Below are 14,176 nucleotides of genomic sequence, written 5' to 3'. Positions count from 1 at the left end.
TGAATTCGCGAGCATGGCAACAAGTAGTAAAAACATTACGCACTGCTCATCAACGGGGACAGACTATGAATTTAAAGCTATGGTCTTTGTGTAATGCTATTACTCAAGCTTTACAGTTATTAGAGACAGACTCGGAGAAAGGTGAAGAAAGTGATAAAAATAGGAAAGAGAATGGAATCCAAAGGGAGGAAGAGGAGTATGCAGAAGTAGCTGAGGAGGAATTAGGTCCAGAATTAGCAAAGAAAGAATCAGATGTTGTGATAGAAGGAAATGATGTTCAAGAGCTTATAGGATTGCTAAAACACATCCTTAAATGTCATTCTGCTAACAGCCCTTTAGCTGCTCCATTGCCCGGAGCTACTTTCACTTAAGCAAGGCCAAAACATGGGGAGGAGCTGCCTCCCAATCCAGGAATCATAGCTGTTCTCATATCAGAGCTTGTGCAGGGATCGGCAGAACTGCATAACAAGCTGGGTTGTTTGCAGGGGCTATAGCTGGTGCTATGATTGGTGGAAAGCGCTGTCTGCTAAAATCAGTGGCAAGCGCTGGAGGACTCTGCAACCCTATCTCACTTTCCTAAGCCTAAAAGAAAGTGTTCCCCTCCAGAACCAATATTTTATAGAATCAAAGGAGAGATTTTACAATGGGGTCGAGGGTTTGCTCTTTATCTCCACAGATTCCGGAGCTGAAATGGAGAGATGGCTAAGAAGTCCCGCACTCAGAAGTTTCTGCAAGAGTTTTAAAATTTTCCCTTTTCCTGAAGAAGAAGACAGGCATATTAATAATTATAGCTTGGGGTTGAGGGGTTCCCTATTTTCCCAAGATATGGTTCTCATTGTTTATCTTATTCACATGAGGTTTGGGGAGTGAGGTGTAATCATTCTTTTGCAGCAACTACAGTTCTTATTTCTGTAAGAGGCTTTAGGGAGAAGGTCGGTAATATCTCTGAGACGCTCCTACCCTGTTATCTATTTGCCCACTCCCTAATGTAGATCCCAGAATGCAATAATTGTTATGGACTCATTGTAGAGGAGAACAGCTTAAGATATTGTTAAATCATACAGACTTTAAGACAGTGAATTGCAGCCCTCATGGAGAGTTTATTAATAAATTTTCTAAAATACCTTTAAGATGGCACATACATAATGGTTCTTTGAAAGGAACGGGCAATGAAACTGTTATTTGAAATGATGGAGGATTAACCCCTCTTGTGCCGCATTTGTTGGGAGATACAAACTCTCAAGGTTATTTATGGAAATTATTAGCATCTGGTGAGCCAATTAAAACCTGGATTGGCAATATGTTTATCAATATTTCTAATACTGTTGTGCCTATTAGTGTAAAACTTCATATTAATGCTACTCGGTATATTCAAGCTTGTGTGAAAACTCCTTATGTTATTTTATCAGGAGATAGTACTTGGAATTCTAGTACAGGGGTTTTGACTTGTTCTTTAAATTGTACTTTACAACATTGTGTAAATTTCACCTGATGGAAAACTTTTAACTAAACCTGAGACAGTTTTTATCTTGTTAAAGCACGTCCTGAGATTTGGTTACCTGTCAATTTAACTCGACCCTGGAGTGAATCTGCCGGAGTAATGCAGATCTACAATGCCTTGACTGAATTGACCCATCGAACGAAGATAATAGCCAGTGATTGGACTTGTAGCTGTAGCATCTACTGCAGCAGTGGCGGGAGTTACTTTGCAGCAAGAAATACAAACAGCAGGCTTTGTTCTAGGGTAGCATAAAGATTCTCATCTGTTGTGGCAACAACAACATGATATTGATGCTCAAATAGGTGAAGACATCGCCAACTTACAACAAACAGTGTTGTGGATGGGAGATCAAATACCTGTGTTAGCTACTCGAGTTATGCTTCGATGTGATTGGAACACTTCTTATTTTTGTATTACTCCTGTTCCAAAAAAACGTTAGTAAGGATTGGAAAATGATTAGAAATTTATTAATTAGACATAAATATGTATCTGTAGAAATTCAGTTATTGGAATATCAAATTGGTGAAACTTTCTTTAGACAATTACCCAAACTTACTGGTAATGAAATTTTTCAGGGAATTGCTAAGAGACTGTCTTCTATTAACCCTTTGGAACAAGCAAAAGCTTTATTATCTATAACCATTGGTAGTGTTATTCTATTAATCATTAAGGTTATGGTTGAATTATTGGCCTTACGTACAAAGTTACATGAAGTAAACCTGCGTACTTCGCCCCCTCCCCAAACGGGGGTATAAGGCAGAGGCTGGTTAATCAGAGACGGGTAAGATTGAGTCCGAGTCTCTCAACCTAAGACAGGTCATGGTCGCCTGGAGGACTGTGGCTGATGACGGGTAAGAGTGATTTTGGGACTCGACAACCCAAGACAGGCACAGTCATCTGCCGACGTTTTGAGTAAAAAACGCCTTCAGTAAATAAAGGGGGAAATGTTGAAGGCCATTAAGACTCAGCCTTGAAACGGCCATGAAGTCTCATGACCCAGGTGTCAGTATCTGCTGTTTGCTTCTGCGGCTTGACCTTGAGACTAAGGACATATGCGAGTTCTGGGACATCAAGATGGTTAATTTCCTCAAGGATGCTTGGTTTGGAAAAACATAGAGTTGTTGAGGTGCATCCCAATGTGCTTGCTTAACAATGAGAAAAATATAACCCCGGGTTGTTTCTGCATGTATAAAAGGAAGATGTAGAATAAACTCGGGGCTTCAGTATTCACTGTTGCCCTCCCAATACTTTCTGTCTCTCTTTTTTTCCTGAATCCTCACTCCCCCTTTCAGGGCCGTTCGCGTCATCGGCAGGCTCTGACAAGTCATAAGAATTTTTTTAAAAAAAGAAATTTTCAAAAGGCAGTTTCAGGACAAAGTAAACTATTTTTATGAAATGTACAATACTGAATCAGAAAAAAAGAAGAGGGAAGAGTAGGTGTAACATCTCAACTGAAAGAACTGAAGAAAAACTTTAATGCTTGAGTTGCAACACTGAAGGATTTTATGGGCAAAATATTGAAACATTCAGGAAGTATCAAAGGCCAAATACTGTACCAAAAATAACCCCAAAATTCAACCATCTCAAGAGGTAGCATATGATCAAGAACCAATGGTATACTGATGGAGAAATCCAAGATGCACTGAAGGCATTAATGAAGAACAAGACTCCAGGAATTACCAGTTGAAATATTTCAACAAGGTGATGAAGCACAGGAAATACTCATCTATGCCAAAAAATTGGGAAGGCCAGGCCACCCGAGTAGAAGAAATTCATTTGTTCCCATTCCCTCCTAAAAGGTAACTCAAAGAGTGTTAAAATTATACAATATCATTAATATCACATGCAAGTAACACTTTGTCAAAGATAATTAAAAAATGCTTACAGCAGTACTCAGACAAGGAGCTACCAGAAATTCAAGCCTGATTCAGAAGAGGACGTGGGACAGGGAGATCTTTACTGATGTCAGAGGGGTCTTGCCCAAAAGCCGAGAATACCAGAAAGATCTTTACTTGTGCTTTATTGACTATTCAGTTGTTTGAACAGAACAGGGGTATACTGCACAGTTTAAAATCAGCAAAGGTGTGCATCAGGGTTGTTTCCTTTCACCACCCTTATTCAATGTTGAGCAAAATAATATGTGTATGTTGAGCAAATAATCTGAAAAGCTGGATTCTATGAAGAATATGACATCAGGATTACAGGAAGGCTCATTAACAACCTGTGCTATGCAGATGACACAGGCTGGCTTGCTGAAAGCAGAGAGAACTTGAAGCACTTACTGCTGAAGATCAATGATTGCAGTCTTTAGTATGGATTGCAACTCAAAACAAAAGGCCTCACAACTGGACTAAAACACAGTATCACGAGAAAAGGAGAAAAGATAGAAGTCAAGGATTTAATCTTGTTTGGATTCACAATCAATGCTCATGGAAGCAACAGTCAAAGAATGTATTGCACTGGGCGAATGTGCTTCCCAAGACGTGTTTAAAGATCAAAGATGTCACTTGGAGGACTACAGTGCACTTTTAACTACTTCATAAGTATGTGAAAGTTGAAGAAGGAATAAGGAAGACTGGAGAAGAATTGATGCATTTGTATTATGATGTTTGCAAATAATATCGAAAGTACCATGGACTGCCAGAAGAGCAAACAAACCTGTCTTGTAAGAAGTACAATCAGAATGCTCCCCAACTTCATTTCATTACATTAGACACGTTACCAGGAGAGACCAGTTCTTGGCGATGGACCTCATGCTTGGTAAAACAGAGGGTCATGGAAAAAGAGGAAGCCTCTCAACGAGAGTGGCTGCAACAATGTGCTCACGCACAGTAATTTGAGGGTGACACAGAACCAGGCAGTGTTTCGCTCTATTGTACATAGGGTCACTATGAATTGGAGCTAACTCAATAGCACCTAACATTACCTGCACGTTCAAATCACTATCTCTGAGAGCAACAAAAAAGCCTTTTTTTCCTTGTGTAGACACGAAAGAGAATAAGAGAATACACTGAAAATATAAAAAGTTAAGAATCTTCAAAAAATAATTTTAACAGAAAAAATCTAAAACCAAAAGCTTGTACAACTAACACAAATGCTGAAACCAGTTTAAAAGATTTTAGAAACACAAAGAAAAGTGTGACAATAACCACTGACCATCTGAAAGGTTCAAGCAGAGCCAATCCAAGGCCGAATGAAGGTCACCTCCATGTAAGAGGGTGTTGGTCATGGCATCTTCAATGTCCTTTGTCTTAAATGAAAATGCCTGTAAAGCCATGTATAAGTCCTATAAAAGGGAAAGGTAGAAAAGTCAACGCTTGTCAGTTTTTTCTCCTTACTAATTTTATTCCCCATTCATTAAAAAAACACCAAAACATTTCTTTATGTTTCGGCAGACATTTATACAGCCAATTAGGTCCCCATGTAATGATCACCACAGATGCTTCAGTGACATTAGTTACATGTTTTCACAATGTGTCAACATTCTTACTAAACTCATTCTCTATATTTCAGTTTTCATAATCTGGTTTCCTCAAATGATTAGCCTTTCATCTTTGCCTTTTGAGTAACTGTCCACCACTTGGTGTCATGCAGATGAGTTTTTAAGGGGTGCACTATTCATGGGTAAAGGAGCCCTTTCATTTAAAACAAGAAACTGTGGCAAATGATGATTTCAAAAAAGGACCTTTTTTTCCAGTTAGATTAAATGTGCTTTCTCTACTAAAAATTTGATAACTATAGACAAATAAAAAGGACCCAAAGAAATTATTCACATTCACACTATTTAAAGATACTTCTGTTTACATTATAGTATTTTCACGTTCATTCTTCTATGATTAAAAAAATAAAAAGTTTTACTAAACATTATAACATAAGCATTTATTTGAAATGCCTTATCATATCATTTTTAATAACTATGTGATATTCTATCAGGTACATACCACAATTTAACGAAATATCTTCCTATCGCTGACCCCTCAGGATATTTTTTCTTTTAAACAATGTTGCTTTATAAATAAAACTTCAAAATGCCAATATTCTTTACAGTCAGGTAGAGTTGGGTTTACTCTGCCATATACTAATGAATATATTAGAATTATAATGTTGTCAAAGAATACTGAAGATATCAGGGACTTTCAGAACAAACAAATCTGTCTTAGGGGGACTAGACCCTGCACAAGAAGATCATGCTTGGTAAGTAAACAGGTAGTTTAAGAGGAGAACCCGCAATGAGATGGATTGACACAGTAGCTGCTACAATGGGTTTAAATATAGCACAGGACCAGGCAGCATCCCATTCCCTCGTACATAGTGTGGCCAGGACTCCGAATTTACTGATGGCACTTCACCACTACCAGGTTACCACCACCACCTATTTACAAAATGAGGCCAAAATACATGGAAACTGAGAGCCTGAACTCAAAGGACTATGTCTTTCTGGGTGTTGTAAATTTTCTCCCTCTGATAGGGTGCAGTCTCACCACTTTTCTATCGCTATTAGTTTAAAATATTTTGAGTTTCCCTCCTTTGCCAGGTTTCTGCTACCCATAAGTTCCAGCTGTCACAGGAGTTACTGTACTATGGAAGGCTGTCAGATCAGAGAAAATGTAAGCAAAGCAACTAGTACAGGGCCTAATATAATGATGCCCAATATACCATTTTTGGAACATAGCCATTTTAATGCGTTCACCTGGGTCTAGCTCTATTCCTTCCCTATTCTTTTGGACAGAAACCCAGTCTACATGAAATCTCAATAAAACATGGAAATTTAGTTTTATCTCACAAGAAGATCTGCTTTGAAAGAGTTCCATGAAAACAATAAAGCGAAGTTTGCAGAATACCTGTAATTTTTTGGCAGTAAGTCTTCCAGAAATCATTCCTTTGTCATTATTTTGCTTTTTATGCTCATTTATCACTCCAATAATTCTTTGCTCTAGTTTGTTATTAATTACCACCTGTTTAGGCCAGAAAAGGTCATCACAATTAGAAGCTCAAGTACTTAATAACATTTAATAATTAAAAATAAATCATACCATTTTCTATGAGGCTGCTAACCAACCCTAAAATTTCAGCTAAAAATCAAATATAGACATTTCAGTTTTTGAGGTTATCACTTAATTTGACAACATTTCTAACATAACTTTGGGGGGAAAAAACAATAAAATACAGAAAGGAAAAAAAAAATCTTTTGGTCTGTTCGACACAGGCTCGGGCCCGACAGAGGCCCAGGTACAAGGCTGGTGGAGTCCACAAGGGCAGCGAGGAGGAGGCGCCGCACCACGGAGATAAAAGGGAGATAAAAGCGGCCTGCGAGGAGGCGGGTCTGGGACTAAGCAAGAGAGAGGGTGGAGTGGCCCACTGGAGAGGGGAGAAGAGGGGCGGTCCCCCGCAGGCCTAATGGGGGCACTGAGGAAGGGGCCGGGCGGGCAGGGAGCCTTAAGTTGGCGAGCGCAGAGGCGGCCAGGTGCTGGGGCAGAGGGCACGCGGAGGCCCAGGGCTGGTGGGAGGGCAGCGCCGGAGAGGGGCTGAGAAGGACGGGGCAGGGGTGAGGTAAGCCCATTTCCCGGAGGTGAGGGGTCTTCCTGATGCCCAGGCCCTAGGGGGAACCCTGGCAGGCAGGTACGGGCTCTCTCTCGAGATGTCTATTTCGAAGGGCCAGCGGAGGGGTTCTTAGGTGGGTAGGAGACATTGTTTTCAGGGAAAGCGGCCACTGTGAACATAATCGAAAGGAGCCCCTGAGTTGAGCAGAAAGGGATTGGGGCTCAGGGGGGCAGAACTGAGGCCAGGGCTGGAAGCTTTAGTAATTTAGAGGAGGAAAGGGAAGCAGGGCCCCCGGGGAAATAAATAAATAAAATCTTTTATAATGGCTCTCTACGCAGACACTTCACAACATTATCCTCGGACTTCTCTCAGGTGCTACCAAAAAGACAGCTCTGTACTAAGTATACTGAAACACAAGTGTGGGGATGGAAGCGGTCAGCACACAGCTTGAATGAACGGGTGCCGTATTAAAAAGGTTTTGTACAGGTAATAACTACATATAAATAGTAATGATTAGGTAACAGATTCTTTTGGCTTCTAGAATTTCATTCCTATATTCTCCTATTACTTAAAAAATGCTTAAGTTTCTGCTTGACAATTTCTACACAAATTGTTAGGTGATATTAGCTATATTTTCCACAACGTGTCAATATTCTTTGTGCTCTCCTTGTTGTTTCCAGGACTCTAGTCTCCTTGCCCTCCTTAGCTTTGCTTTAGAATAACATACTTTATAATGTTAGCATTTAATTTCTACCTTTTAAAAATTGTAGTGTGGGTGAAAATTTACAGAGAAAATTAGTTTTCCGTTCAACAATTTCTACACATTTTGTTTTGTGAAATTGGTTGTAAAAGCATTTTGTCTTGTTATTTACATAATTTTAATCAGAGTATATAAGCATCTATATACAAATACATGATGCTGATGGAACAACCAAAAAATTTGAACTGGTGCGTTAATAAGGACTGCACAGAGCTGACAAATGACGAAGGGGAGCTAAGTCTACCGGTAGCTAGCACATGGCAAAAGCCTGAAGTCATAAAATCATGTGGGTTTGGGTGGAATAAGAAGATTGTCTATGAGCTACAATTTTCAAATTTTCAGTGGAGAAGAATAATGAAGAGGAGGCTGGAAAGGTATGTACCAAGTCAGATCTGAAAGGATGATTAAGTTGTGCTTAGAAATCTAGCCCTTTGCCACATTATTCGTAATTTCTATCTCAACATACTTCCTATGAATCACTTCTGTTTAGTATACATTAGTTCTTGGAGTACCCTTTACGAACTGTAAAATATTCCAACATTCTTATATTTTAGACCTCTTAAAAAAAGAGGAAACATTTCTTGAAATGACTCAAAACCGTAGTTACTTACCTTCAAAATAGATTTATCCAGACTTGCAGGACCACCAGAATCACTTGTAGAATTAAAGCTATAAATTTTTGGACCTGCATATAACAGACAATAAAGAGTTAATGCAACTTAATGATTAATATTCACTAGGACATTTTAATTAAATTTTCCTCTAAAACAATGCTAAGTATTATATATTTGCTTTCAGTTCTTCCCCCAACTTTACCTCACAACTCAGTCTAGGAGTTAATAATACTCCCTATGTATTTTCTAAAACATTTACCAGTTAGCAGTCCTCATAAAATGCAAATGCCTTTGTATCCAATAATGTAAAACCTATTTCCATCTTCATATTTTAATACAAATTACTTTAATCATACTTTTACCTCTTGGCACCTAGCTGACCTCTTTGAGGGTATTGCGATTCATGAGAGAGAAAATGGGTAATCTGGAAGGGAAAGCACTGTTTCTTGAAGTGGGATGCTAAGGACAAAGGGAAGTGGGAACTTCTATCATCTGGTCCTCTCTTGTCCAAGGTAGCCATGTCTATTCCAGTTAACAGAAACACTACATATTGTCAGTCCCCTAATAAGAAACCAGAAAGGAATAAATGTTATTTTGTTTGAGGTCTGTGACTCCTTTATGCTCCTACTGTGTAGTCACTCAGGGTCTCCCAGAGTGGGTGTGTTTTCACTTTAACAAATGTCCCGACGATCAGAATCAGTACTGATACCTTAACAAAGTTACTGCTGTCAATTTGAGTCCAACTCATGGTGACCCTACCTGTGTCAGAGCAGAATTGTACTCCATAGGGTTTTCCCACAATTTTACTTACTTGATCATTGTAGCAAGTATCTATAGCAAAGCACGGACTAATTTGCCAGTTTCTACACCTACAATTCAGTCACAGGGATTCCATTCATTTAGTTGTACCAACTATTCTTACCGTCCTTTTCCTAGTTGCTCCTCTCTCATTAACATAACACTTCCGTTGCTGTTGTCAATTTGATCCCCAATAGAGTTCTTAAAAGAGCAAATGCTCAAAGCAGACCTTTTAAAAACTAGTTAAGCTAAAATTTATGTTGTAAGGTTTTAATAACACTTTGGTGGTAGATATTTTTCAGGTTTACTTTCTTAGGGCAATGGTTTCAAGGATTCATCTATCCTCCATGGCTTCACAAAGTCTGAAGCCCATGAAAATTTTAAATTCTGTTCTACATTTCTCCCCTTTTGAGCAGCATTGTGTTGTCTTAATTAATGTTCTCTACTTAATCTCTCTAGGTTCTATTATCCACTGCAATGGATATACAGAATTCACCGGCAATAATCATTATTCAAGGGTTTCTTTCTTTTTTTTTAAATCGTTTTATTAGGGGCTCATACGACTCTTATCACAATCCATACATACATCAATTGTGTAAAGCACATTTGTACATTCATTGCCCTTGTCATTCTCAAAACATTTGCTCTCCACTTAAGCCCCCGGCATCAGGTCCTCATTTTTCCCCCTCCCTCCCCACTCCACCTCCCTCATGAGCCCTTGATAATTTATAAATTGTTTATTTTGTAAGGAAGTTAACAAGCTGTAATACCAGTAAGAAATACTCAAGGTTGAGATGATTAGTTATCATGACTTGTTACAAAGTTCTTTCAGGTCTGCTGATAAATGCTCAAAGGGTATACCACTCTGCTATAAGTCTCCACCCAAAAGGCATTTCAGCTCAAGCTCCAAGGGTCAGCAAACCCAGCTCCCCGAATTATGGAAGTGCCCAGAGGGATCCCACTCCAGTAAACCTTAGCCTGAAGACACTCAGCTTCACTTTCTTGGGTCAGCAAGCCCAACTTCCCCAATTAAGTGCTATGGAGCATCCTACTCTGCAAGGCAGCCAACCTGGCAGTTAGCACAGTCTAGTGCTTAACCCACCTTGCCACAATTAACCTGTCCTGTGAAATCCTTTTCCTATTTTTTCCCCTGACCCTTAGCAATTATATGGCAATATGTCAGTCTGTGCGCTTTTTAAATGCCTGTCTCCCCCAGTAGACTAGCAAGCTCAAGGGCACTGCTCTGTCTCATCTCATCAAAATGAGGCTGCTCAGTCAATATTTGTTGAAAGAGATAAGAACTACAAGCAAGTAAACTGAGCTGCACAAAATCGTGTATAATTGCTTATCTTATGAAATCAACTGTGATACTAGCCTGCTAGTCTCCAGTGGGGATTGACAATTTCCTATTTTCCTAGTTATCTAGCCAACATGCACAGTAAGCAAAAAATACATGGCGGCGGAAAATTTTTGCAATCGGTTACACCTATGTTTGTTGTGCACGAACGCCAATTCTTGTGAAGTACTGGTTTTTCCATAACACAAGGAAACAACATGACTACTGAAAAGGACTTGCGGGGCAGGTAGGAATCAGGGCTGTCTCCAGGAGGCTATGAATCCACAAGCGATCCCACTAGCATTAACGTAACGGATCAGGTCTGATCCCAGTTGATAGGTGGAATAGGTAGGATTTGGCACTTTGGAAGCCAAAACAGCCTGGACTGCTCTACATATCAAGGCCTCTGCAGGATCCCGGAAACTAAGAGCCTGGGAGTAGGAGGCACACATTTCACACGGTCTTAGATCGAAGGCTTCTCCCTCTCCCCTCCCGAAAAGCGGCTGGCTCTAGGGAAAGCTCGGACCCGGCGACTGCTCGTACGTACCTTGCTTGACTCGGGGCTCCCGGGTGCCCCCAGCCGCGGCGGGGGGCGGCCTGGCCGCAGGCTTCTTGTTCTGAGCCTCCGCGGTAGCTCCAGCCTCGGCCGATTTCGCTCTCGAAGCAGACACCGCGGCCCGGGCCGCGGCGGCCGCCGGCGCCTTATGTCTCTTGTTCTTGCCTCCCATGTTGCAACTAAGACAAAACCCCCCTCGATCCACGTCCCAACACCACCTCTGCACAGCGGCCAACAACTCCCCACATTCCGCAGTGTCCGCGCGGCCACCCAGGAACTTCCATCCGGGCTTCGCAGGCCTGGGCGGGCGCTGCTTCACAATTGGTCCGATCCAGCGAAGCCCCGCCCCCGCCCCGCCCCCTGGGGCGCGCCTTTCGCTCAGTGCCGCGCTTAATTCGTCAGCCCCGGAGTTGCCAATCAACCAATGGGAGTAAAGCTCTGAAAGGAGAAATCATCGAGGAGGAGGAGGAACTCCCGGAGGCCCTGTGATTCGACTTCTTTTGGCCCTTATTGGCCACCGTTGAGCTTCCTTTGACGTCACTGTCGCGCGGCGCAGGGACTCGGAAGGAGATTCGGTCTCGCCGCTTCGGAAGATGGCGGACGCTTTCGGGGATGAGCTCTTCAGCGTGTTCGAGGACGACTCGACCGCTGAGGCCGAAGCCAAAAAAGACAAGGAAAAGGGGAAATGGAAGGGCACACCAGGGCCTGCGGAAAAATCTGGGTGAGGGCTGTGTGTGATATATGTGTTTGTCTCTCTGCCGTGCTGACTCGCTTGGGAAGAGCACGAGGAAATGCGGTGTACGTTGAGTGGCTGCGGGAAAGGGCGGGGAGGTTGAGAGAAAGGCTGTAGGGGGAGGAAGAAAGCCTGTTCGTTTGGGGAAAGCAGGCTGTTGGCGGTCGCGTTTTCCGCCGGCGTCTTCAGCTCTACTTCGTTTGTTTTACTCTGCTGACTTCACGCCATCTTCCCGTTAAGGGCTCGAGGGCACGTAAGATTGGCTCTGGCTCTGCCAGCGTGCCTGCCCAGTGACGGCCACCTTGTCTTTCAGAAAACGAATGACAGCTTGAGTAAAGGTCTAAGAAGGCTGGAAAATAGTGAATGAGGTTGTCGTAGTGCCTACCCCTAGAGTTGTTGTGTGGGAATTAAGTGAGATGTCACATATAAAGCGCTTGGCATGTTTTGCACATTTTGATCTCAAATGCTAGCATTCGCTGAGATTAAGAACAAGAAATTACTTGGCTGTCAACATGTGTATAAAGACTGCTGCATGTAACCCCCATGAAGTAGGCGCCACACTGTTGATAGTCTGTACCCATCCTCTCTCTGACTTGGGTCAGTAAAATAACCCAAACCTACTGCAATCAAGTCAGGTCCAACTCTTAGTGGCCCTATAGTGGTTTTTCAAGATTGTAAATCTTCAGGAGAACAGACCGTCTCAACCATACCCACCCAATACTTCCAAGTCAAGTGACCCCTTTAAGATTTCTAAGGTTGCAAACATCTCAACTTTTCCCTTGTTGAGCCACTAGTAGATTTGAACCCTCACCTTGCGCTTAGCAGCAGGATTCTTACCTGACAGTCCCACCTTGGCTCCTTTGTAGAGTGATAGTAAAATTATTTTGGTAATGGCTGGTGGAGTGGATTGGAAGAGGATACACACTGGTGATAACAAAGTATATTACTTGCTTTTGGTAACAACATAGGGTACTTTGTTATCATATGTTTATCCTTTTCAAATCCACTTCACCAGCCACTACCAAAACAATACTTTGTGTTTAAGACTTGGAACATGCCCTTTCTGGCACAGTCATGACTGAAAGCAAAACCAGCATAGACTTTAATTTGTAAAATGTGAGTGAACTGGAATGATAACTAGAACAAGTAGAGTCATAGGTCTACCCTCTGCTGGAAACTTAAGTCTCCCTCGGGAACAAGTGCAATGTGAGTGTTGCATAGCAACCAACTTTGCGGATCTGCAGAATTGGAAACTGGTGACCCATTCAAAGATGGTGACTGCTTTGGATGTATGTTTCCGTCCACAATCTTGGCCTTCATCCAATCATCCCCTCTCACCAGCTCCTGAAAGAGTCCTCTTTACCTCTTGAGTTTCCCATTCCTGTGCATGGATGGGTAATTGTTCCTGTTCTGGTTCTTAATTCTGCTTCACCCTCCCTTTAAAGATTGGAGTGTACTGGTAAGAGTGAATGAACTTCCTTATGGAAAGGCTATTCAAACCCTGGTGGTGCTGTGGGTTACAAGTTGGCCTGTTAACCATAAGGTCAGCAGTTTGGAAGCACCAGCCACTCCTCAGGAAAAAAAGGAAGCTTTCTGCTCTGGTAAAGTTGTAGCCTGGGAAGCAGTTCTACTCTGCCCCATCAAGTTGCTATAAGTAGGACTCGACCGGACAGCAGTGAGTTTGATTTTCGTATTCAAGCCCACATTAGCACTACTGTGTATTCTCAAACTCACTGCCATCCAGTGAGTTCCACCTTATAGCAACCCTGTAAGACAGTGGTTCTCATCCTGTGGGTCGCGATCCCTTTGGGGGTCGAACAACCCTTTCGCAGGTCACCCGATTCAAAACAGTAGCAAAATTACAGTTACGAAGTAGCAACAAAAATAATTTTATGGTTAGGGGTCACCACAACATGCTGTATTATATAAGGTCACGGCATTAGGAAGGTTGAGAACCTCTGATCTAGTGGGGTTTTTTCCCCCCATTTTGCGAATGCTATTTGAACAGTAATACATAATAAGTTGTTCTTTTCCATGACTTTGGTGTTCGACATTGTGGAATCCATGACTGTAACTAGCAGTGGTTTCCAAAATATCTATTTTTTGCATAGAATTAAAGAAGGATATTCAAAATTATCTGAAAATGCTGCCTTTTCCATGATATATTTGTGAGACTGGTTTTCTTCATATACTTGAATTAGTTGAATGCAGAAATAGATGGGGAGGGAGGTAACTCATGGGCCAAACTGATTCTGAAAGAATGGGAAACCGTCTCCTATTGGCAGCAGTGGGAACCCAAATGTTCTGCTGCAAGGTTTGGGTTAGGGAGGCGGCAGA

The 14,176-nt window shown here is 41.7% G+C and overlaps 2 protein-coding genes across 2 annotated transcripts in view; one reads left to right on the top strand and one right to left on the bottom strand.

Annotated features, from left to right (window-relative positions):
• The window catches only part of DHX29 (DExH-box helicase 29), a 62,141-nt gene extending 50,772 nt beyond the window's left edge, over positions 1–11,369 (bottom strand). The window contains exons 1-4 of the mRNA XM_004703616.2: positions 11,098–11,369; positions 8,414–8,487; positions 6,343–6,456; positions 4,658–4,787 (exon numbers count right to left, since the gene is read on the bottom strand). Of these exons, the coding sequence (XP_004703673.1) occupies positions 4,658–4,787; positions 6,343–6,456; positions 8,414–8,487; positions 11,098–11,278 (499 nt within the window). The 5' untranslated portion in view covers positions 11,279–11,369. The remainder of the gene's footprint in view (positions 1–4,657; positions 4,788–6,342; positions 6,457–8,413; positions 8,488–11,097) is intronic.
• A 319-nt stretch (positions 11,370–11,688) lies between these two features.
• The window catches only part of MTREX (Mtr4 exosome RNA helicase), an 81,993-nt gene continuing 79,505 nt past the window's right edge, over positions 11,689–14,176 (top strand). The window contains exon 1 of the mRNA XM_004703615.2: positions 11,689–11,827. Coding sequence (XP_004703672.1) covers positions 11,700–11,827 — 128 coding nt within the window. The 5' untranslated portion in view covers positions 11,689–11,699. The remainder of the gene's footprint in view (positions 11,828–14,176) is intronic.

The sequence above is a fragment of the Echinops telfairi genome, unplaced genomic scaffold (genome assembly GCF_000313985.2).
Source record: "Echinops telfairi isolate 266 unplaced genomic scaffold, ASM31398v2 ScPeMD7_7469;HRSCAF=8507_1, whole genome shotgun sequence".
In the NCBI taxonomy this organism is placed as follows: domain Eukaryota; kingdom Metazoa; phylum Chordata; class Mammalia; order Afrosoricida; family Tenrecidae; genus Echinops; species Echinops telfairi.
This window is presented reverse-complemented; position numbering and strand designations above follow the sequence as displayed.